General features: G+C 48.4%; 2 protein-coding genes across 2 annotated transcripts in view; both read right to left on the bottom strand.

The window, feature by feature from the left end:
* LOC137310262 (serine protease 33-like) overlaps window positions 1-1,546 on the bottom strand; it is a 41,278-nt gene extending 39,732 nt beyond the window's left edge. The window contains exon 1 of the mRNA XM_067978160.1: window positions 1,419-1,546. Coding sequence (XP_067834261.1) covers window positions 1,419-1,546 — 128 coding nt within the window. The remainder of the gene's footprint in view (window positions 1-1,418) is intronic.
* Window positions 1,547-5,507: 3,961 nt separating this feature from the next.
* LOC137310261 (serine protease 33-like) lies at window positions 5,508-25,643 on the bottom strand. The gene is made up of 5 exons (XM_067978159.1): window positions 25,601-25,643; window positions 18,353-18,515; window positions 16,871-17,139; window positions 6,377-6,546; window positions 5,508-5,807 (listed from the first exon to the last, which is right to left on the bottom strand). The coding sequence occupies exons 1-5, from the start codon at window positions 25,641-25,643 to the stop codon at window positions 5,508-5,510; spliced, it is 945 nt and encodes a 314-aa protein (XP_067834260.1).
* Between the last annotated feature and the right edge of the window lie 12 nt (window positions 25,644-25,655).

Below are 25,655 nucleotides of genomic sequence, written 5' to 3'. Positions count from 1 at the left end.
ATATACAAAGAAATAGTAAAGTGTTCTACAGACACATAAATAACAAAAGAAAAATCAGAATGAGGATAGGGCCACCAAGGGATAAATTCACAGTAATGAAAGTGAAATAGCAGAAATATTGAATAGTTAGAATCATGGAATCATAGAAGTTTACAACATGGAAACAGGCCCTTCGGCCCAACATGTCTATGTCGCCCAGTTTATACCACAAAGCTAGTCCCAGTTGCCTGCACTTGGCCCATATCCCTCTATACCCATCTTACCCATGTAACTGTCCAAATGCTTTTTAAAAGACAAAATTGTACCCGCCTCTACTACTGCCTCTGGCAGCTCGTTCCAGACACTCACCACCCTTTGAGTGAAAAAATTGCCCCTCTGGACCCTTTTGTATCTCTCCCCTCTCACCTTAAATCTATGCCCCCTCGTTATAGACTCCCCTACCTTTGGGAAAAGATTTTGACTATCTACCTTATCTATGCCCCTCATTATTTTATAGACTTCTATAAGATCACCCCTAAGCCTCCTACTCTCCAGGGAAAAAAGTCCCAGTCTATCTAACCTCTCCCTATAAGTCAAACCATCAAGTCCCGGTAGCATCCTAGTAAATCTTTTCTGCACTCTTTCTAGTTTAATAATATCCTTTCTATAATAGGGTAACCAGAACTGTACACAGTATTCCAAGTGTGGCCTTATTAATGTCTTGTACAACTTCAACAAGACATCCCAACTCCTGTATTCAATGTTCTGACCAATGAAACCAAGCATGCTGAATGCCTTCTTCACCACCCTATCCACCTGTGACTCCACTTTCAAGGAGCTATGAACCTGTACTCCTAGATCTCTTTGTTCTATAACTCTCCCCAACGCCCTACCATTAACGGAGTAGGTCCTAGCCCGATTCGATCTACCAAAATGCATCACCTCACATTTATCTAAATTAAACTCCGTCCGCCATTCATCGGCCCACTGGCCCAATTTATCAAGATCCCATTGCAATCCTAGATAACCTTCTTCACTGTCCACAATGCCACCAATCTTGGTCTCATCTGCAAACTTACTAACCATGCCTCCTAAATTCTCATCCAAATCATTAATATAAATAACAAATAACAGCGGACCCAGCACCGATCCCTGAGACACACCACTGGTCACAGGCCTCCAGTTTGAAAAACAACCCTCTACAACCACCCTCTAGTTTATATTGCCTCTCCTCATTCTTCCTACCGCTCTGCCCCCAGCGCAGAATCGTTTAAATTAGACCACGGTTTGTAACCGGTACCTGCATTCCTCTATCTGCCCCCACCACCCTCCTGTCTGCACCGCATCCCTCCGCCTGCCGGCTTGGGTTTCAAAGAACCACCGCCGAAACCCTCGGCCGCCCTTCTCGGCGGGAGCCGGGGGCGGCCACGAGGACTCACGTGATCTGGCCGTCCGGTTCCTTCGCCTGCTCCTTCAGTTCCTTGACGAGGTGGCGGCGCAGTTTACTCCTCCAGCTAAGCAGCAGCCGTAGCTCCTTGCGGCTATTTTGACTCCGTATTAGAATCATAGAAAGTTACGGCACGGAAGGAGGCCATTTGGCCCATCATGTCCCTGCCGGCTGAAAAAGAGCTACCCAGCTTAATCCCACTTTCCAGCACTTGGTCCGTCGCCCTGTAGGTTACGGCACTTCAAGTGCGCATCCAAATAGTTTTTAAATGAGTTGAGGGATTCTGCCTCTCCCACCCTTTCAGGCAGTGAGTTCCAGACTCCCACCACCCTCTGGGTGAAAACATTTCTCCTCAGCTCCCCTCTAATCCTTCTGCCAATTACTTTAAATCTATGCCCCCTGGTCACTGACCCCTCTGCTAAGGGAAATAGGTCCTCCCTATCCACTCTATCTAGTCCCGTCATGATTTTATATACCTCAATTAAATCTCCCCTCAGCCTCCTTTGTTCCAAAGAAAACAACCCCAGCCTATCCAATCTTTTCTCGTAGCTAAAATTCTCCAGCCCTAGCAACATCCTCGTAAATCTCCTCTGTACCCTCTCTACTGCAATCACATCTTTCCTGTAATGTGGTGACCAGAACTGTATGCAGTACTCAAGCTGTGGCCGAACCAATGTTTTATAAAGTTCCAGCATAACCTCCCTACTCTTATATTCTATGCCTCGGCTAATGAAGGAAAGTATCCCGTATGCCTTTTTAACCACCTTATCGACCTGTCCTGCTGCCTTCAGGGATCTGTGGACATGCACTCTAAGGTCCCTTTGTTCCTCTGCCCGTCTCAGTATCCTCCCATTTATTGTGTACTCCCTTGCCTTGTTTGCCCTCCCCAAATGCATTACCTGTATTTACCTGCAAAATGTATTTACCAGGGAGACTAACAAGGTGGACAGGGCATTGGAAGAAGAGGTTGAAAAAGATATTAAAGCATTTTAGAAAGAACTGGGGAGATAATTGATAAACTAATCAAACCAAGGGAGGATAAAACCCTGGTCCAGATGGATTGCATCTGCGAATATTAAAATAAGTTAGGGAGGAGATAGCAGAGGCACTATTACATATATATAAAAGTTCATTGGAAAAGAGAATAATGCCAGAGGACTGGTGGACAGCTAATGTAATTCCTATATTTGAAAAGGGAGATAGAACAAGTCTTGGGAACTATAGACCAGCTAGCTTAACGTCGGTGATAGGTAAGATAAAGGAATCTTTATTCAAAGATGTTCTATTTACTCAATAGAAGGGTATCTAGAGAACAAAAATATAATAAAGAATAGTCAGCATGGATTTCAGAAGGGAAAGTCATGCTTGACCAACCTTATTGAATTCTTTGAAGAAGTACCAGGAAGAGTAGACAAGGGTAACGTAGTAGATGTAATATATTTGGATTTTCAAAGGGCCTTTGATAAAGTACCGCATTGTAGATTCATGGCTAACATCAGAGCATGTGGAGTCAGGGGACAGGTGTCAGAATGGATAGCAAGCTGGCTACAAAATAGAAAAGGGAGAATAGGGGTTAAGGGTAGCTACTCAGACTGGCAAAAGGTGGGAAGTGGTTTTGCACAAGGATCGGTACTGGGACCACTGTTGTTTATAATTTCATAGAATCATAGAATGGTTACAGCACAGAAGGAGGCCATTCGGCCCATGGAGCACGTGCCAGCTCTTCGTAAGAGCAATCTAGTTAGTCTCAGTCCCCATCCCCCGCTTTTTACCTATAGCCCTGCAAATTTTTTCCCTTCAAAAATTTATCCAATTCCTTTTTGAAAGCCATGATTGAATCTGCTTCCACCACCCTTTCAGGCAGCGCATTCCAGATCATAACTACTCGCTGCGTAAAAAAGTTTTTCCTCATGTCGCCTTTGGTTCTTTTGCCAATCACTTTAATTCTATGTCCTCTGGCCAATGGGAACAGTTTCTCTTTATTTACTTTATCTAAACCCTTCATGATTTTGAACACTTCTATCAAATCTCCTCTTAACCTTCTTATGTTCTGCTGTTAGGAGAACAACCCCAGCTTCTCCAGTCCATCTACATATCTGAATTCCCTCATCCCTGGAACCATTCTAGTAAATCTTTTTACCTTAATGATTTGGATTTGGGAATCGGAAGTACAATTTAAAAATTGGAGGACGACACCAAATTGTGTTGTGTTGTTAATACAAAGGAAGAATGTGTCAAAATGCAAGAGGACATTAATAAACTAGCAGAATGGGCGTGTAATTGGCAAGTGAATTTCAATATAGATAAGTGTGATTTTGGTCGGAAGAATAAGGGGGCCACATAATACTTGGATAATAAGAGTCTAAACGGGATAGAGGAGCAAAGGGACCTCGGTTACAGATACAGAAATCACAAATCTAGCGACGCAGGTTAATAAGGCCATAAAAAAGGCAAATCAAGCACTGGGGTTCATTTCTAGAGGGATAGAATTGAAAAGTAAAGAAGTTATGTTAAACTTGTACACAATCTTGGTTACACCACACTTGTGCACAGTTCTGGTCTCCATATTATAGAAAGGATGTAGAGGCATTGGAGAGGGTGCAAAAAAGATTCACAAGGATGATACCAGATCTGAGAGGATATCCTTATCGGGAAAGGCTGAAAAGGCTGGAGCTCTTTTCTCTGGAAAAGAGAAGGCTGAGGGGTGACCTGATAAAGGTCTTTAAGATAATGATAGGGTTTGATTGGGTAGATGTGGAGAAAATGTTTCCACTTGAGGTCATAAATATAAGATAGACACTAATAAATCCAATAGGCAATTCAGGAGAAACTTCTTTACCCAAAGAGTGGTAAGAATGTGGAACGTGCTACCACAAGGAGTAGTTGAGGGCAAATAGCATAGATGCATTTAAGGAGAAGCTGGATAAGCACATGGGGGAGAAAGGAATAGAAGGTTATCCTGATACGGTGAGCTGAAGTAGGGAGGGAGGAGGCTTGTGTGGAGCATAAATGCTGGCATAGACCAGTTGGGCCGAATGGCCTGTTTCTGTGCTGTAGTTTCGATGTAACTCGATGTAACACCCAGGTCCAAACTTTGCACTGGGAAGTCTACGAAAGGCCATTTTATCCGAACCTCTTTTTGACTGTGTAAGAAATAAGTTCTGAAGAAGGTGTTTTGACCCCGATTCATAGGAACCCGGTCTACTCCTGCGAACATTCAGTGCCGACCAGGGAATCAAACCTTGGGTCCTCCAGGTGCACAGGGCTCTAACAGGGTGCGTCTCACACAAGCCAAACGGAGCAAAGCAGATTGGACAGTCAATCAGCGCATTTATTGATATAAGCAAAATCTGTCAAGAGAGTGCAATGTGCAGCGAGGACAGGAAAATTATTCTGCTGCTTTATCACTTTGAGATTACGAAGTCTAAATAAACAATGACAATAACAACTTGCATTTCTATAGTGCCTTTACGTAGTAAAACGCCCCGAGGGTCAAAGGTCAGAAAAGGCAGTGCTGTCCAATATATTAGCCACGAGCCACATGTGGTGACTTGGGAATCCAGATGTGGCTCATTGCATTTCCGATCAGTGAATAGAAAATGGGAAACAGACACTATTGTTGGGCTTGTGATCTCAATACTTGCACTCGCAAGTCATATGTGTGCGAATTTTAACCCTTTTGTGTGTTTGTGGAAAAGCGAGTGTGTTTTTTGATCGCTGTGTCTGCTTTCCTTCCTTGGTCACCAAGTCGCGGTAGATCTTTGAAGTACATTTACACACTCCAAGCACATTCACCTGTGTTGCGAGTAAGGCATTAAATTAGTGGGCGTTTGTGGCCAAAAACGGTGTTCCCGTGGTTACACTCGTGGCTGGTCAGCCATTTCCAACTGGACAACGCTGGTTGGAGGAGACTGCAGACATTCTGGCTCCGTGCGTTTTCATACCACGATCCCCCCTTGACGGGTTCAGCGCGGGTTCGCGAATCGCTTTTGATTTTTGGCGTTGCATATAAAATTCAGCTAAATTTCCTCTACTCCCGGATTATTCCCTCACCCCACACCCCTTCAGTTCTGCCCGGCATCTAATCGTTCAGCAAGATGCCACAGAGGAGGAGGGAGAAGATGCTGCCCGCATGGAGTAGGAGCCCCCCGATGCCTCCTGGCACACTGTTCAGGCAACCTTCCGGTGAGAGCCGCAACGCCAATGTCGGAGCCATGAACTGCAGCCCGGAGACTCTCGCATTGATCCATTCCTGGAAGGGGGCGACTGCTGTGTAGACGCCGGGCCGAATATTTTTCCCACAACCCTCACTGAAGCTGATGATGCCAACCTGCACCCAGGTACCCTCGTTCAAGTAGGCCAGAGGCCCGCCCATATCTCCCTGTTCATCAAACAAACAACAGAAATCAAAATTATAATCCCAAAAAACACTCCCAGGGCAGGTACAGCACGGATTAGATACAGAGTAAAGCTCCCTCTACACTGTCCCGTCAAACACTCCCAGGGGCAGGTACAGGGTCAGATACAGAGTAAAGCTCCCTCTACACTGTCCCGTCAAACACTCCCAGGGGCAGGTACAAGGTTCGATACAGAGTAAAGCTCCCTCTACACTGTCCCGTCAAACACTCCCAGGGGCAGGTACAGGGTGAGATACAGAGTAAAGCTCCCTCCGCACTGTCCCATCAAATACTCCCAGGGCAGGTACAGGGTTAGATACAGAGTAAAGCTCCCTCTACACTGTCCCATCAAACACTCCCAGGGTCAGGTACAGCACAGATTAGATACAGAGTAGAACTCCCCCTACACTCCCCTGCCAAAGTGCTTTAACCTCAGAATAGCACCCCCTCCAGTTTCCGATTCCCTCCTGGCCTTTCTGAGGCCTTGGTGAGTCCCGTTGAAGGATCGATTCTGTCCCCACGTTCCCCCCCTCCACCCTCGCCCTCCTCTCACCTCACAGGTGCCCTTCTTGCCCGCTGGGACGCCGGCACACAGCATCGAGTTGATGATGTTGATCTTGCTGGAGCCAATGGTCATTCCAGCTTGGTACAGCCGGTTACACGTCCTGTGCCCGATCAGGGCCACCTCCACCTCTTGGAGTGTTCCCGGTGAAATGAGGCTGACTGAAAAAAGGGAACGTCGAGAGTTAAAACCGTCATCATTTGGGAGTCACTGAGATCGCAAATAGGACACCCAAATAAGCCCCCCATAACATCGGGACCTTTAACAGGTTCTGGTAACACCCCATCAACGTGCCCAGTTCTAACTGCTGACTCACCACTTTGATCCTTTTGGGTATCAAGGGACACGGAGTAAAGGCAGGTTAATGGAGTTGTGGTACAGATCGGCAATGATCTCATTTAATGGCAGAACAGGCTTGAGGGGATGAATGGCCTCCTGATCCTATGTACAGATCGACCATGATCAGATCAAATGGTGGAACAGACTCAATGATCCCTGGGAGTGTGTCAGTACTTACACGGGGTTCCTGGGAGTGTGTCAGTATTTACATGGCGTCCCAAGAATGCGTCAGTATTTACAGGAGGTCCCCGGGAGTGTGTCAGTATTTACAGGAGGTCCCCGGGAGTGTGTCAGTATTTACAGGGGGTCCCCGGGAGTGTGTCAATATTTACAGGAGGTCCCCGGGAGTGTGTCAATATTTACAGGAGGTCCCCGGGAGTGTGTCAGTATTTACAGAGAGTCCCCGGGAGTGTGTTAGTATTTGCAGGGGGTCCCCGGGAGTGTTTCAGTATTTACAGGGGGTCCCGGGAGCATGTCAGTATTTACAAGAGGTCCCCGGGAGTGTGTCAGCATTTACAAGAGTTCCCCGGGAGTGTGTCAGCATTTACAAGAGTTCCCCGGGAGTGTGTCAGCATTTACAAGAGTTCCCCGGGAGTGTGTCAGCATTTACAAGAGTTCCCCGGGAGTGTGTCAGTATTTACAGGGTGTCCCCGGGAGTGTGTCAGTATTTACAAGGTGTCCCTGGGAGTGTGTCAGTATTTACAGGGTGTCCCCGGGAGTGTGTCAGTATTTACAGGGAGTTCCGGGAGTGTCAATTTTTGCAGGGGGAGTGTGTCAGTATCTGCAGCAAGTCCTTGGGAGGATGTAAGTATTTACAAGGGGTCCCAGAGGGGAAAGGACAGTGCATCTAATGCACTGTGACACCCAGACAGAGGGCAAAGGACAGTGTATCTACCACACTGTGATACCACGACAGAGGGGAAAGGACAGTGTGTCTAACACACTATGACACCCGGAGAGAGGGGAAAGGACCGTGTATCTAACACACTGTGACACCCAGTCCCAGAGGGGGATAGGACAGTGTATTTAACACACTGTGACATCTGGTTACAGAGGGGGAAAAGACACTGTATCTAACGCACTGTGACACCCGGTCCCAGAGGGGGAAAGGACAGTGTATCTAACACACTGTGAGACCCGGTCCCAGAGGGGGAAAGGACAGTGTATCTCACGCAATGTGAGACCCGGTCCCAGAGGGGGATAGAACAGTGTATCTAACACACTGTGACACCCGGTCCCAGAGGGGGAAAGGACAGTGTATCTAACACACCGTGACACCCGGTCCCAGAGGAGGAAAGGACAGTGTATCTAACAAACTGTAAGACCTGGTCCCAGAGAGGGAAAGGACAGTGTATCTAACGCACTGTGAGACCCGGTCCCAGAGGGGGAACGGACACTGTATCTAACACACTGTGACGCCCAGTCCCAGAGGGGGAAAGGACAGTGTCTCTAACACACCGTGACACCCGGTCCCAGAGGAGGAAAGGACAGTGTATCTAACACACTGTGAGACCTGGTCCCAGAGAGGGAAAAGACACTGTATCTAACGCACTGACAACCCGTCCCAACAACAACAACAACATTTATTTATATAGCGCCTATAACGTGGCAAAACGTTCCAAGACACTTCGCAAGAGCGTTATCAAACGAAATATGACCCCGAGCCACATGAGGAGGTATTAGGACAGGTGACCAAAAGCTTGGTCAAAGAAATAGGTTTTAAGGAGGGTCTTAAAGGAGGAGAGAGAGGCAGAGAGGTTTACGGAGGGAATTCCAGAGCTTAGGCGGCTGAAGACATGGCCGCCAATGGTGGAGTGATTAAAATCGGGGATGCGCAAGAGGCCAGAATTGGAGGTGCGCAGAGATCTCGGAGGGTTGTTGGGGCTGGAGGAGGCTACAGAGATAGGCAGGGGCAAGGCCATGGAGGGATTTGAAAACAAGGATGAGAATTTTAAAATCAGGGCGAGCACAGGGGTGATGGGAGAACAGGACTTGGTGCCAGTTAGGATACGGGTAGCAGAGTTATAAGACCATAAGAGATAGGAGCAGGAGTAGGCCATTCGGCCCCTCGAGCCTGCTCCGCCATTTAGTGAGATCATGGCTGATCTGATTTTTACCTCAACTCCACTTTCCTGCCCTTTCCCCATATCCTTTGACTCACTTGCTGATCAAAAATTAGTCGAACTCATCCTTGAATGTATTCAATGACTCGGCCTCCACAGCTTTTTGGGGTAAAGAATTTCAAAGATTCCCGACCCTCTGGGAGAAGAAATTCCTCCTCATTTCCGTCTTAAACGGGCAACCCCTTATTGAGACTATGTCCCCTAGTTTTAGATTCCCCCATGAGGGGTAACATCCCCTCAGCATCGACCCTATCGAGTCCCCTCAGAATCTTATATCTTTCAATAAGATCTCCTCTCATTCTTCTAAACTCCAGTGAGTACAGATCCAACCTGTTCAATCTTTCCTCATAAGACAACCCTTCCATACCCGGAATCAACCTAGTGAACTTTCTCTGAATTGCCTCCAATGCAAGTATGTCCTTCCTTAAATAATGGCAACTGTACGCAGTACTCCAGGTGTGGACTCACCAGCACCCTGTACATTTGGAGCATGACTTCCCTGCTTTTATACTCCATCCCCCTCGAAATAAAGGCCAATATTCCGTTTGCCTTCCAGATTACCTGCTGCACCTGTATGTTGACTTTTTGAGTTTCATGTACGAGGACACCCAGATCCCTCTGTACCGCAGCATTTTGTAGTATTTCTCCATTCAAATAATATTTTGCTTTTTTATTTTTCCTCCCAAAGTGGATGACTTCACATTTGCCCATTCGCTTAACCTGTCAATATCTCTTTGCAGACACTTTGTGTCCTCATTGCAATTTGCTTTTCCACCTATCTTTGTATCATCAGCAAATTTGGCCACAAGACACTCTGTTCCTTCATCTAAGTCATTGATACATATTGTAAATAATTGAGGCCCCAGCACTGAGCCCTGCGACTAGTTACAGATTGCCATTTTGACAATGACCCTTTTATCCCGACTCTTTGTTTTCTGTTTGTTAGCCAATCCTCTATCCATGCCAGTATATTACCCCCAACACCATGAGCTCTTATCTTGTGCAGTCATCTTTTATGTGGCACCTTATCGAATGCCTTTTGGAAATCCAAATATACTGCATCCATTGGTTCCCCTTTATCCACCCTGCCCATTACTTCCTCAAAGAACTCTAATAAATTTGTCAGACATGATTTCCCCTTCATAAAACCATGTTGACTCTCCTTGATTGTATTATGAGTCTCCAAATGTCCTGCTACTACTTCCTTAATAATGGATTCTAGCATTTTCCCAATGACAGATGTTAGGCTAACTGGTCGAGTTATGATGTGGTACACCAACTCTACAGCAGACGCCGCAACCTCGAAACCAAGATAGAGTCCATACTCTCAACCTGTACTCAGGACACAGCAGACCAGCTACGAGACACCACCAAACAGACGAGGCAACGGAACTACGCTGCCGACATGAAAACCAAGAGCAGGAAGCTTGAGAAACTCGGCATCACCACCAGCATCAACCAAGCCTCCCCCGGTACCACGGTTGCAACCACAGGGAAGTCCATCGTCAATTTGTCCGCCCACACCTTTCAACCACACGAAATCGAAGTTCTCAGCCGAGGGCTCAATTTCTGGCCCACCACCAAAATGGACCCCATCGGTCTTGCGGCGGACACAGAGGAATTCATCAGGAGAATGAGGCTCCGCAAATTCTTCCACAAATCCCAAGATTTCAGCAGCGAACCCAATGAGACAATCAACGATCCGGAACAGCAGACAGAGGGATCCGCGGTACAGCAACCGAAGAAAAAAGAGTCAAATTGGACTCCTCCGGAGGGATGCTGCCCCAAGCTTGACATGTATGCTCAAGCTGTCAGGAGTTGCGTCAACTAGAACTAGGGGGCATAATCTTAGAATAAGGGGCTGCTCTTTCAAAACTGAGATGAGGAGAAGCTTCTTCACTCAGAGGGTAGTAGGTCTGTGGAATTTGCTGCCCCAGGAAGCTGTGGAATCTACATCATTAAATAAATTTAAAACAGAAATAGACAGTTTCCTAGAAGTAAAGGGAATTAGGGGTTACGGGGAGCGGGCAGGAAATTGGACATGAATTTAAATTTGAGGTTAGGATCAGATCAGCCATGATCTTATTGAATGGCGGAGCAGGCTCGAGGGGCCGATTGGCCTACTCCTGCTCCTATTTCTTATGTTCTTATAACGCCAGATTCATCAGCTGCACTCACAAGACAGTCCAGAATGTCACCCGAGCACAACGCAACGCCATCGACGCTCTCAAGACCAACCGCAACATCGTCATCAAACCAGCGGACAAAGGAGGAGCCATCGTCATACAGAACAGAACGGATTATTGCAAAGAAGCATACCAACAACTGGACAACCAGGAACACTTCAGACGGTTACCCACAGATCCGACCAAAGAACACACCCACCAGCTCAACAAACAGATCAAGACCTTCGATCCAGACCTTCAAAGCATCCTACGCGCTCTCATCACACGTACTCCCCGCGTGGGAGACTTCTACTGCCTCCCAAAGATACACAAAGCCAACACACCCGGACGTCCTATCGTATCAGGCAACGGAACCCTGTGTGAGAACCTCTCTGGATACGTCGAGGGCATCCGGAAACCCATCGTACAGGGAACCCCCAGCTTCTGTCGCGACACTACAGACTTCCTACAAAAACTCAGCACCCACGGACCAGTTGAACCAGGAACACTTCTCACCACGATGGACGTCTCGGCACTCTACACCAGTATCCCCCACGATGACGGCATCGCTGCGACAGCCTCAGTACTCAACACCAACAATAGCCAATCTCCAGACGCCATCCTACAACTCATCCGCTTCATCCTGGATCACAATGCCTTCACCTTCGACAACCAGTTCTTTACCCAAACACATGGAACAGCCATGGGGACCAAATTCGCACCCCAATACGCCAACATTTACATGCACAAGTTCGAGCACGACTTCTTCACTGCACAGGACCTCCAACCAACGCTATGCACCAGATACATCGACGACATTTTCTTCCTATGGACCCACGGCGAAGAATCACTGAAGAGACTACACGATAACATCAACAAGTTCCATCCCACCATCAAACTCACCATGGACTACTCCTCAGAATCAGTTTCATTCTTGGACACACGAATCTCCATCAAAGACGGGCACCTCAGCACCTCACTCTACCGCAAGCCCACGGACAACGTCACGATGCTCCACTTTTCCAGCTTCCACGTAACCACGTCAAAGAGGCCATCCCCTATGGACAGGCCCTGCGAATACACAGGATCTGCTCAGACGAGGAGGAACGCGATGGACACCTACAGACGCTGAAAGACGCCCTCGTAAGAACAGGATATGATGCTCGACTCGTCGATCGACAGTTCCGACGGGCCACAGCGAAAAATCGCATAGACCTCCTCAGAAGACAAACACGGGACACAACCAACAGAGTACCCTTCGTCGTCCAGTACTTCCCCGGAGCGGAGAAACTACGCCATGTTCTTCGCAGCCTTCGACATGTCATCGATGACGACGAACACCTCACTAAGGCCATCCTCACGCCTCCACTACTCGCCTTCAAACAGCCACCTAACCTCAAACAGACCATCGTTCGCAGCAAATTACCCAGCTTTCAGGAGAACAGCATCCACGACACCACACAACCCTGCCATGGCAACCTCTGCAAGACATGCCAGATCATCGACACAGATACCACCATCACACGAGAGGACACCACCCACCAGGTGCATGGTTCATACTCCTGTGACTCGGCCAACGTTGTCTACCTCATACGATTTCATTTCCACATTCACCTGAGGAAGGAGGAAGCCTACGAAAGCTTGTGAATTTCAAATAAAATTGCTGGACTATAACTTGGTGTTGTAAATTGTTTACAATTGTCAACCCCAGTCCATCACCGGCATCTCCACATCATACGTTGCAGGAATGGATTCCCCGGAGCATGGTACATCGGCGAGACCATGCAGACACTGCGACAACGGATGAACGGACACCGCACAACAATCGCCAGAAAGGAGGGATCCCCCCCAGTCGAAGAACACTTCAGCAGTCAAGGACAGTCAGCCTCCGATCTTCGGGTAAGCGTTCTCTAAGGCAGCCTTCGAGACACACACAACGCAAAATCGTCAAGCAGAAATTGATAGCCAAGTTCCGCACCCATGAGGACGGCCTCAACCGGGATCTTGGGTTCATGTCACGCGACATGTAACCCCACCAGCGAAAAAAAGTTACCTGTTTTGAATACAACTGGTCATTCTCTCTCTCTCTCACTGCCTTTTGGGTCTCTCTTTCTCTCTCTCTCTCTCTGTCTTTGTTATCTGACCCCTTGTGTATTCAGTATTCTTGGATGTAATGTGTCCCTGACTAACCTGTCTGAACACCATCCACTCCTTTGATTGCTGTGATTAACTCTCTGCCGAGGTGTGATAACAGGCAGTTGGAAAGATTATCTGTAATCACCAGGCATTGTTCTCTGACTATATATGCTGTGCCTTTATGGAACCCTTCACTCACCTAACGAAGGAGCAAAGCTCCGAAAGCTTGTCATTTCAAATAAAGCTGTTGGACTATAACCTGGTGTTGGATGAGTCCGTACACTGGTCTATAGTTACCTGCTTTCTGTCTCACTCCCTTCTTGAATAGGAGTGTTACGTTTATGGTTTTCCAATCCGCTGGGACCTTTCCAGAATCTAGTGAATTCTGGAAGATTACAACCAATGCATCCACTATCTCTGTCGCCACTTCCTTTAAGACCCTCGGATGCAAGCCATCAGGTCCAGGGGACTTGCCAGCCTTCAGACCCATTAGTTTACCTAGTACTTTTTCTCTAGTGATAGTGATTGTTTTTAGTTCCTCACTCCCCTTTGCCCCTTGATTCTCTACTATTATTGGTATGTTATTAGTGTCTTCTACTGTGAAGACAGATACAAAATATCTGTTCAATTCCTCTGCTATTTCCTTGTTTTGCATTATTATTTCCCGAGTCTCATCTTCTAAGGGACCAATGTTTCCTTTAGCTACCCTCTTCCTTTTTATATACTTGTAGAAGCTTTTACTGTCAGTTTTTATATTTCTTGTTAGTTTACTCTCATAATTTATTTTCTCCCTCTTTATTATTTTTTAGTCATCCTTTGCTGGTTTTTAAAGTTTTCCCAATCTTTGGGCTTACCAGTAATCGTTGCCATGTTGTATGCTTTTTCTTTTAACCTGATACTATCCTTTACTTCCATGGTTAGCCATGGTCAGTTCAGCCTTTTTGTGGAGTCTTTCCTCCTCATAGGGATATATTTTTGTTGCGAATCATAAAATATCTTTTTAAATGTTTGCCACTGCTTATCCACCATCATACCACAAATCTGTTTACCCAGTCCATTTTAGCCAATTCTGCCCTCATTCCTGAATAATTGCCCTGAGTTAAGTTTAATACAGTAGTTTCAGACCCAAGATCCTCGCTCTCAAACTGGATGTGAAATTCTATCTTGTTAGTAGCACTGCTTCCCAAGGGATCCTTTACTTTGAGATCATTAATTAATCTTGTTTCATCACCCATTATCAGACCCAAAATGGCCTGTTCTCTGGTTGGTTCCCTGACGTATTGGTCTAAGAAACAGTCCCTTATACACTCTATGAACTCGTCCTCAGGGCTATTTTTGCCAATTTGATTTGTCCAATCGATGTGAAAGTTAAAATCGCCCATGATTATTACGTTACCTTTTTTACAAGCCCCCCTTATTTCCTGATTTATATTTCGCCCTACACAGAACCATAGAAGAGATACAGCACAGAAGGGGGCCATTCGGCCCATCGTGTCCGTGCCAGCTCGAAGAACAACCAGGTGCCCATTCCAATCCCACCTTCCAGCACCCGGTCCGTAGCCCTGCAGCTTACAGCAATTTAGGTGCAGGTCCAGGTACTTTTCAAAAGAGTTGAGGGTCCTTGCCTCTACCACCAATTCGGGCAGTGAATTCCATACACTCACCACCCTCTGGGTAAAAAAGTTTTTCCGTATGTCCCCTCTAATCCTTCCGCCAATCAGCATAAATCTATGTCCTCCAGTTCTTGAACTCTCCGCTAGGGGAAACAGGTACTTCCTGTCTACTCTATCCGGGCCCCTCATAATTTTATACTCATCAATCAAGTCTCCCCTCAGCCTCCTCTGCTCGAAGGAAAACAACCCCAGCCTATCCAATCTCTCCTTGTATCTACAATTTTCAAGCCTTGGCAATATTCTTGTAAATCTTCTCTGCACTCTCTCCAGAGCAATTACGTCCTTTTTACTCCCCCCACTTGAATGGCCCCCTGAACCACGGTGCCGTGGCCAGTTTGCTCATCCTCCCTGTAGTCCCTGCACAGGCCACACACACTGGCAGCTATTCAGTTTTGGATGAGCTCAAGTTTTTGGAGGGTGGAAGATGGGAGGCCAGCCAGGGGAGCATTGGAATAGTCCAGTCTAGAGATAACAAAGGCATGGATGAGGGTTTCAGCAGCAGATGAGCTAAGGCAGGGGTGGAGACGGACACAGTTATGGAGGTGGAAGTAGGCGGTCTTTGTGATGGAGCACATACGTGGTTGGAAGCTCATCTCAGGGTCAAATAGGACCAAGGGTGCGAATGGTCTGGTTCAGCCTCAGACAATGGCCATGGACAGGGATGGAGTCGGTTGCTAGGGAACGGAGTTTGCAGCGAGGACCAAAGACAATGGCTTTGGTCCTCCCAATATTAGTTGGAGGAAATTTTTGCTCATCCAGCACTGGATCTCGGACAAGCAATGTGACAAATGAGAGACAGTAGAGGGGTCAAGAGAGATGGTGGTGACACATTACCACTGTTGCAAGCTGCCGACCCACAACTCACAGGCCACACACACTGGCAGCTATTCATACATGATAGCACATCAACCAGACACAAGTCCCGCTTTCTTACAGGAGAAGGTAGCGCATATCAGTAGGCAGCAAGTGGCAGTGGCATTCAGCCCCTCGAGCCTGTTCTGCCATTCAATGAGATCATGGTGGACCTGTGACCTAATTCCATATTTCCGCCTTAGCCCCATATCCCTTAATACCCTTGGTTCATAGAAATCTATCAATCTCAGATTTAGAATTCACAATTGAGCTATCATCAACTGCAGTTTGCAGAAGACCTTCCCAAACTTCTCCCACCCTTTGCATGTAGAAGCATTTCCTAACTTCACTCCTGCACGTCTTAGTTCTAAATGCTAGGCTATGCCCCTAGTCCTAGTATTCAAGTATAGGACGCCTCCAAAAACAGTTACAAATGTCTCGACAGCCATAAGCAATAATCCAGCCACTAACCTGTAAATCCTGCATGGTCCCTTTAAATAGCACCGGTGGGGGGTCCTCTAGGCACTCTAAGACACATTCAGATGGTCGGGGTTAAGGCTGTGCATTGAGTTGACCATTAAGTCCCAAAATGGTGTCTATCACTTTAAATCAGCGTTGTACACTGATCAAAGCCATTTTCTCCCTACTTTACACGATTCCAGCGTTCGTTACCTGCTCCAACTTCTATACCAAGATGGCGTCTGGTGCACGTCACGCAGGAAACCTGCGTGCGTATCCAAGACGCCATCTTGGATGTCGGAGAGGCCGTGTAGCACCAAAACAAAGGGCGCTACACGGCCCAATTTAGCGCTCAGTGTATCTAACACACTGTGACACCTGGTCCCAGAGTGGGAAAGAACAGTGTATCTAACGCACTGTGACGCCCGGTCCCAGAGGGGGAAAGAACAGTGTATCTAACGCACTGAGACCCGGTCCCAGAGGGGGAAAGGACAGTGTATCTAACGCACTGTGACACCCGGTCCCAGAGGGGGAAAGGACAGTGTGTCTAACGCACTGTGACACCCGGTCCCAGAGGGGGAAAGGACAGTGTATCTAACGCACTGTGACACCCGGTCCCAGAGGGGGAAAGGACAGTGTGTCTAACGCACTGTAAGACCCGGTCCCAGAGCGGGAAAGACAGTGTGTCTAACTGACTGAGCCACATATTGCCTGAGGAAATGAGCCGAGACTACTTACTGCCCTCCTGTGTGTGTCCCCACCCGGCCACCCAACAGCTGGATCCGCAGAGGAACTGGAAGTTGGAGGTCGGTAGGCAGATGGGCATCATGTAGGTGTTGAACATGATTCTCCCATCAAGTTGGATCAACGCGATGTCATTGCCTTCCAGGCGATTGACGTAATTTTCATGACGGGAGATTCTTAGGATTTTCATTACCACTTCTTTCAGATTGACACCTCCCTGCTGATGCCTTCCTAAGAAGACGTCATATTGCAATTTCATCCTTCTGCACAATGGAAGAAACATGTCAGTTTCTTTGAGGTGAGTGAGATTTCCTTTCTCTGTTTATCAAGGTAAGTCCTGGCAATAACACTCCCAGGGCAGGTAAAGCATGAGTTAGATACAGCACAGGCTGCAACAACAGCCGAGGCATTTCTTGAGGCAGGTATAGCATGGGTTAGATACAGAGTAAAGCTCCCTCTACACTGTCCCATCAAACACTCCCAGGGCAGGCACAGGGTTAGATACAGAGTAAAGCTCCCTCTACACTGTCCTATCAAACACTCCCAGGGCAGGTACAGGGTTAGATACAGAGTAAAGCTCCCTCTACAGTGTCCCATCAAACACTCCGAGGGCAGGTACAGGTTTAGATACAGAGTAAAGCTCCCTCTACACTGTCCCGTCAAACACTCCCAGGGCAGGAACAGGGTTAGAAACAGAGTAAAGCTCCCTCTACACTGTCCCATCAAACACTCCCAGGGCAGGTACAGGGTTAGATACAGAGTAATGCTCCCTCGACAGTGTCCCATCAAACACTCCCAGGGCAGGTACAGGGTGAGATACAGAGTAAAGCTCCCTCTACACTGTCCCATCAAACACTCCCAGGGCAGGTACAGGGTTAGATACAGAGTAAAGCTCCCTCTACACTGTCCCATCAAACACTCCCAGGGCAGGTACAGGGTTAGATACAGAGTAAAGCTCCCTCTACACTGTCCCATCAAACACTCCCAGGGCAGGTACAGGTTTAGATACAGAGTAAAGCTCCCTCTACACTGTCCCATCAAACACTCCCAGGGCAGGTACAGCATGGGTAAGATACAGAGTAAATCTACTTATCCTAGGAGCTTCAGGCTTCAAAACCGAAGACCCTCTCTCCCAGACTGCAGTATTTTGACATTTCCTCCATTTCCCACAACAGTCAACTGTTGTTCAATTGGTGGCTCAGTCCCACAACGGGTGAGATCGGGGAACTCAGCACAGGCCAGGGATGAAGCCGGGGCCTTTCATGCCCTGTGTGGGGTAACTGTGGAGAAAGACGAAAGGGAGTAACTAAATCATTCTATGAGCCGTACATTTCACGTTAGACGGGCCCACAATTAGTTTCTCTGTGCAACAGCAACATTCCAACTCGGTGATTAAACGCTGCTTCCAATATTAGTCATGATGTGAAGATGCCGGTGATGTTAGTGACTTACTCGATGCCAATATTAGTGACTTACTCGAAGACGCAGTGAGCAGCAGTTAAAACCCAGGTGTTTGTAATGAGGGACCCTCCGCAAATATGCCTTTTGTCCAAGTGAATGCTGGCCAGCCAGGGCCATGTTCTCGTCCGGGAGTCTTCACCGCCCACAATCCGGTTGAATATCTTGGGTTGCCCGCAACCTACCATGAGAGATCAGAACCAAAATACTGACAATAGGCCACAAATTGAAACTTTTCCCCCTCTGGGACCGGGTCTCGCAGTGTGTTAGGTACACTGTCCTTTCCCCCTCTGGGACCGGGTGTCACAATGCGTTAGATACACTGTCCTTTCCACCTCTGGGACTGGGTGTCACAGTGCGTTGGACACAGTGCCCTTTCCCCCTCTGGGACCGAGTCTCACAGTGTGTTAGATACACTGTCCTTTCCCCCTCTGGGACCGGGTCTCACAGTGTGTTAGATACACTGTCCTTTCCCCCTATGGGGCTCGGTTTCACAGTGCGTTAGGTACACAGTCCTTTCCCCCTTTGAGACTGGTTGTCAGAATGTTTTAGATACACTGTCCTTTCCCCCTCTGGGACCGGGTCTCACAGTGTGTTAGATAAGCTGTCCTTTCCCCTCTGGGACCGGGTCTCACAGTGCGTTAGATACACTATCCTTTCCCCCTCTGGGACCGGGTCTCACAGTGTGTTAGATACACTGTCCTTTCAACTCTGGGACCGGGTGTCACAGTGCGTTAGATGCACAGTCCTTTCCCTTTGGGACCGGGTGACACAGTGCGTTAGATACACTGTCCTTTCAACTCTGGGACCGGGTCTCACAGTTTGTGAGATACACTGTCCTTTTCCTCTGGGACCGGGTCTCACAGTGCGTTAGATACACTGTCCTTTCCCTTTGGGACCGGGTGACACAGTGCGTTAGATACACTGTCCTTTCAACTCTGGGACCGGGTGTCACAGTGCGTAAGATGCACAGTCCTTTCCCCCTCTGGGACCGGGTGGAACAGTGTGTTAGATGCACTGTCCTTTCCCCCTCTGGGACCGGGTATCACAGTGTGTTAGATACACTGTCCTTTTCCTCTGGGACCGGGTCTCACAGTGCATTAGATACACTGTCCTTTCCCCTCTGGGACCGGGTGACACAGTGTGTTAGATACACTGTCCTTTCCCCCTTTGGGACTGGGTCTCACAGCGTGTTAGATACACAGTCCTTTTCCGCTCTGGGACTGGCTGTCACAGTGTGTTAGATACATTGTCCTTTCCCGCTCTGAGACCGGGTGTAACAGTGTGTTCGATACACCGTCCTTTCCCTCTCTACGACTGGGTGTCACAGTGTGTTCAATACACTGTCGTTTCCCTCTCGAGGACCGGGTCTCACAGTGTGTTTCATAAACTGTCCTTTCCCCTCTGGGACTGGGTATCACAGTGCGTTAGATACACTCTCCTGCTCACCTCTGCCAGCGGGTGCCACAGTGTGTTAGATACACTGTCCGTTCCCCCTCTGGGATTGGGTGTCACAGTGTGCAAGATAAACTGTCCTTTCCCCTCTGGGACCAGGTGTCAAAGTGCGTTGGATACACTGTCCTTTCCCCCTCTGAGACCGGGTCTCACAGTGTGTTAGATACATTGTCCTTTCCCGCTCTGAGACCGGGTGGAACAGTGTGTTCGATACACCGTCCTTTCCCCCTCTGGGACTGGGTGTCACAGTGTGTTAGATACACTGTCCTTTCCCCCTTTGGGACCGGGTGACACACTGCCTCAAAAACACTGTCCTTTCCCCTTTGGGACCGGGTGTCACAGTGCATTAGATACACTGTCCTTTCCCCCTCTGGGACTGGGTCTCACAGTGCATTAGAGACACTGTCCTTTCCCCCTCTGGGACTGGGTCTCACAGTGCGTTAGATACACTGTCCTTTCCCCTTTGGGACTGGGTGTCACAGTGCATTAGATACACTGTCCTTTCCCCCTCTGGGACCGGGTGTCACAGTGCGTTAGATACACTGTCCTTTCCCCATCTGGGACTGGGTGTCACAGTGCGTTAGATACACTGTCCTTTCCCTCTTTGGGACCGGGTGTCACAGTGCGTTTGATACACTGTCCTTTTCCCCTCGAGGACCTGGTGTCACAGTGCGTTAGATACACTGTCCTTTCCCTCTCTCGGACCGGGTGTCATGCTGCGTTAGATATACTGTCCTTTCCCCCTCTGAGATAGGGTCTCACAGTGTGTTAAATACACTGTCCTTTCCCCCTCTGGGACCGGGTCTCACAGTGCGTTCGACACACTGTCCTTTCTCCCTCTGGGGCCGGGTGTCACAGTGTGTTTGATACACTGTCCTGCTCACCTCTGCCAGTGGGTGTCACAGTGTGTTAGATGCACTCTCCTGTTCACCTCTGTCAGTGGGTATCATAGTGCATTAGATTCAATGTCCTTTCCCCCTCTGGGGCCGGGTGTCTCAGTGCGTTAGATACACTGTCCTTTCCCCCTCTGGGACCGGGTCTCACAGTGCGTTAGATACACTGTCGTTTCCCCCTCTGGGATCGGATGTCACAGTGCGTTAGAAACACTGTCGATTCCCGTCTGGGACCGGGTCTCACAGTGTGTTTGATACACTGTACTTTCCCCCTCTGGGACCGGGTATCCCAGTGCGTTAGATACACTGTCCTTTCCCCCTCTGGGACCGGGTCTCACAGTGCGTTAGATACACTGTCGTTTCACCCTCTGGGATCGGATGTCACAGTGCGTTAGAAACACTGTCGATTCCCGTCTGGGACCGGGTCTCACAGTGTGTTTGATACACTGTACTTTCCCCCTCTGGGACCGGGTATCCCAGTGTGTTAGATACACTGTCCTTTCCCCCTCTGGGACCGGGTCTAACAGTGCGTTAGATACACTGTCCTTTCCCTCTCTGGGACCGGGTGTCACAGTGTGTTTGATACACTGTCCTTTCCCCCTCTGGGACCGGGTCTCACAGTGCGTTCGATACACTGTCCTTTCCCTCTCCAGGACCGGGTCTCACACTGCGTCAGATACACTGTCCTTTTCCCCTCCGGGACCGGGTCTCACAGTGCGTCAGATACACTGTCCTTTTCCCCTCTGGGACAGGGTCTCACAGTGCGTTTGATGCACTGTCCTTTCCCCTCTGGGACCGAGTGTCACAGTGTGTAAGATACACTGTCCTTTCCCCCTCTGGGACTGGGTGCCACAGTGTGTTAGATACACTCTCCTGCTCACCTCTGCCAACGGGTGTCACAGTGCGTTAGATACACTGTCCTTTCCCCTCTGGGACCGGGTGTCACAGTGTGTTAGATACACTGTCCTTTCCCCCTCTGGGACCGGGTCTCACAGTGCGTTAGATACACTGTCCTTTCCCTCTCTGGGACCGGGTGTCACAGTGTGTTTGATACACTGTCCTTTCCCCCTCTGGGACCGGGTGTCACATTGCGTTAGATACACTGTCCTTTCCCTCTCCAGGACCGGGTCTCACACTGCGTCAGATACACTGTCCTTTCCCCCTCTGGGACCGGGTCTCACAGTGCGTTAGATACACTGTCCTGCTCACCTCTGCCAACGGGTGTCACAGTGCGTTAGATACACTGTCCTTTCCCCTCTGGGACCGGGTGTCACAGTGCATTAGATACACTGTCCTTTTCCCCTCTGGGACTGGGTGTAACAGTATGTTAGATACACTCTCCTGTTCACCCGTCAGTGGGTGTCACAGTGTGTTCGATACACTTTCCTGTTCACCTCTGGCAGTGGGTGTCACAGTGTGTCAGATACACTGTCCTTTCCACCTCTGCGACCAGCTGTCAGTGTGTTAGATGCACTGTCTGTTCCCCCTCTGGGGCCGGGTTTCACAGTGATGGGAACGGAGCGAGCTGGGAACGGAACGAGCTGGGAATGGATCGAGCTGGAAATGGATCGAGCTGGTTAGTGAGTGAGCTGGTTACTGAGTGAGCTGAGGTCTGAGTGAGCTGAGGTCTGAGTGAGCTGGGAATGGAAAGAACTGGGAATAAAGCGACCTGGGACCAGAGGGAACTGGGAATGTACTGAGCTGGGAAAGCAGTGAGTTGGGAACGGAGTGATCTGGGAACAGGTTAGCTGGGAATGAAGTGAGGTGGGGAGGGATTAGCTGGGAACGGAGTTCGCTGAGAATGGAGTGAGTTGGGGAGTGGTTAGCTGGGAATGGAGTGAGCTGGGAATGGAGTGAGCTGGAAAAGGTGTGAGCTGGGAAAGGAGTGAGCTGGGAACGGTGTGAGCTGGGAAAGGAGTGATCTGGGAAAGGAGTGAGCTGGGAAAGGAGTGAGCTGGGAAAGGAGTGAGCTGGGAATGGAGCGAGATGGGAAGGGGTTAGCTGGAACGGAGTTCGCTGAGAATGTCAGTGAGTTGGGGAGGGGTTAGCTGGGAATCGAGTGAGCTGGGAATCGAGTGAGCTGGGAATGGTGTGATCTGGGAAAGGAGTGTGTTGGGAACGGAGTGAGCTGGGAAAGGCGTGAGCTGGGAAAGGCGTGAGCTGGGAAAGGCGTGAGCTGGGAAAGGAATGAGCTGGGAACGGTGTGATCTGGGAAAGGAGTGTGTTGGGAACGGAGTGAGCTGGAAAAGGAGTGTGTTGGGAACGGAGTGAGCTTGGAACAGTGTGAACTGGGAAAGGAGTGAGCTGGGAATGGAGTCAGCTGGGAAAGGAGTGTGTTGGGAACGGAGTGAGCTGGGAACAGTGTGAGCTGGGAAAGAGTGAGCTGGGAAAGAGTGAGCTGGGAATGGAGTGATCTGGGAATGGAGTGAGCTGGGAACGGAATGATCTTGGAAAGGAGTGAGCTGGGAATGGAGTGAGCTGGGAACGGAGTGAGCTGGGAATGGAGTGAGCTGGGAACAGTGTGAGCTGGGAAAGAGTGAGCTGGGAAAGAGTGAGCTGGGAATGGAGTGAGCTGGGAACGGAGTGAGCTGGGAATGGAGTGAGCTGGGAATGCTTTGAGCTGGGAACGGTGTGTGCTGGGAAAGGAGTGAGCTGGGAAAGGAGTGAGCTGGGAAAGGAGTGATCTGGGAATGGAGTGAGCTGGGAATGGAGTGAGCTGGGAATGCTTTGAGCTGGGAACGGTGTGAGCTGGGAACGGTGTGAGCTGGGAAAGGAGTGAGCTGGGAATGCTTTGAGCTGGGAACGGTGTGAGTGAGTAACACATAGGAATTGTAATGGATTCAAATGGTATATTAACCGGGGTGGGGGTGGGTTGATGGGGGCGGAGGTTGGCGGGAAGGAACAGCACAATGGAAATGTTGTAGTTATAAGGGTTTTGATAATTAGTGGGATGGATAGCATCTTCTGCAGTCATGACTGAGAGCCCAGGCCGGGGTGTTGGTCAAGGTAATGAATTCCTAGAATGAATCTGCGACAGTTTTCTAGAACAGAACGCTTCAGAATCGACAAGGTAACAGGCCTTACTAGTTTTATGACGAGTAACGAACCAGAATTATAAACAATTTTACAACACCAAGTTATAGTCCAGCAATTGTATTTTAAATTCACAAGCCTCCACATCGTTCACCTGAGGAAGGAGGTAGCCTCCGAAAGCTTGTGAATTTAAAATAAAATTGCTGGACTATAACTTGGTGTTGTAAAATTGTTTACAATTGTCAACCCCAGTCCATCACCGGCATCTCCACATCATGAACCAGAATTAGTCAACGATCCAAGAATTTCTGTCAACATTGAGTGATTGACCTATTGTGCTGTCAGGTAATAAAAGTTCTTTACTTACCCAGTTCACCCTGACACCATCGGAAATCTGTAATAGAGAGAAGTTATCCCAATAAACACCATACCCAGGTAAAAATTAATGACATTTACAGCATTTTCAATACAATTCCCATAACATGTATAGTAACACACGGTGTTATACAGGAGTGTTATACCCAGCAACACACGGTGTGTTATGATAATATATACAGGAGTGTTATACCCAGCAACACATGGTGTGTTATATAATATATATACAGGAGTGTTATACCCAGCAACACACGGTGTGTTATTATATAATATATATACAGGAGTGTTATACCCAGCAACACACGGTGTGTTATTATATAATATATATACAGGAGTGTTGTACCCAGCAACACATGGTGTGTTATATAATATATATACAGGAGTGTTATACCCAGTAACACATGGTGTGTTATTATATAATATAGGGCTCCTTGATGCCACAATCAGTCAAATGCAGCCTTGATGTCAAGGGCAGTCACTCTCACCTCACCTCTGGAATTCAGCTCTTTTGTCCATGTTTGGACCAATACTGTAATGAGGTCTGGAGCCAAGTGGTGCAAGCGGAACCCAAACTGAGCATCAGTGAGCAGGTTATTAGAAAGTGCCGCTTGATAGCACTGTCGACGATACCTTCCATCACTTTGCTGATAATTGAGAGTAGACTGATTGGGCGGTAGTTGGCTGGATTAGATTTGTCCTGCTTTTTGTGGACAGGACATACCTGGGCAATTTTCCACATTGTCGGGTAGATGGCAGTGTTGTAGCTGTAATGGAACAGCCTTGCTAGAGACGCAGCTAGTTCTGGAACACAAGTCTTCAGCACTACAGCCAGGATGTTGCTGGGGCCCATAGCCTTTGCTGTATCCAGTGCACTTAGCCGTTTCTTGATATCACGTGGAGTGAATCAAATTGGTTGAAGACTGGTTTCTGTGATGGTGGGGATCTCGGGAGAAGACTGAGATGGACCATCCACTCGGCACTTCTGGCTGAAGATGGTTGCAAAAAGGCTAATGGAATGTTAGCCTTTATAAGAAGGCTAGAATACAAAGATGGGGGGGAGGCGGGGAAAGCTTTGCTACAGCTATACAAAGCCCTGGATAGACCACATCTGGAGTACTGTGTACAGTTCTGGGCACCGCAGCTTAGAAAGGATATAGTGACCTTCGAAGGAGTGCAGCGCAGATTCACCAAAATGTTACCAGGGCTCCAAGGTTATCAGGAGACATGACATAAACTAAGCTTGTATCCCCTGGAATATAAAAGGTTATGGGGTGATTTGATTGAGATTTTTAGGATTTTGAATGGAATTGATAGGATCGATAGACAGAATTAAGACTGAGATGGCGGAACAGGCTCGAGGGGCTGAATGGCCTCCTCCTGTTCCTATGTCCTTTCACCATTTCCCTTTCCCCTCCACTCTCTCTCTCCCTCCTCTCCTGAAGAAAATATGGAGGGAGGGAAGAACACCAAACTCCTCGCCCTGTCCCTGGGGGAATAATCAAACACTTACAGCTCACGAAGATCGTCGCTATCAGACCGAGTGAGAGCTTCATACTGTCAACGCC

The sequence above is a fragment of the Heptranchias perlo genome, unplaced genomic scaffold (assembly GCF_035084215.1).
Source record: "Heptranchias perlo isolate sHepPer1 unplaced genomic scaffold, sHepPer1.hap1 HAP1_SCAFFOLD_237, whole genome shotgun sequence".
NCBI classification, from domain to species: Eukaryota; Metazoa; Chordata; class Chondrichthyes; order Hexanchiformes; family Hexanchidae; genus Heptranchias; species Heptranchias perlo.
The sequence above is the reverse complement of the archived record's forward strand: the minus strand, read 5'-3'. Positions and strand labels throughout refer to the sequence as shown.

Bases quoted from the DNA above. Each gene is read 5' to 3' on its own strand.
- LOC137310261 (XM_067978159.1), bottom strand. From the start codon at position 25,643: ATGAAGCTCTCACTCGGTCTGATAGCGACGATCTTCGTGAGCT. The intron at 17,140-18,352 runs GTAAGTCACTAA...TCCATTGTGCAG, and splicing joins GCTGCTCACTGCGTCTTCGA to AAGGATGAAATTGCAATATG. The intron at 6,547-16,870 runs GTAAGTAGTCTC...CCCTTTTTTCAG, and splicing joins GGGACACACACAGGAGGGCA to TCAGCCTCATTTCACCGGGA.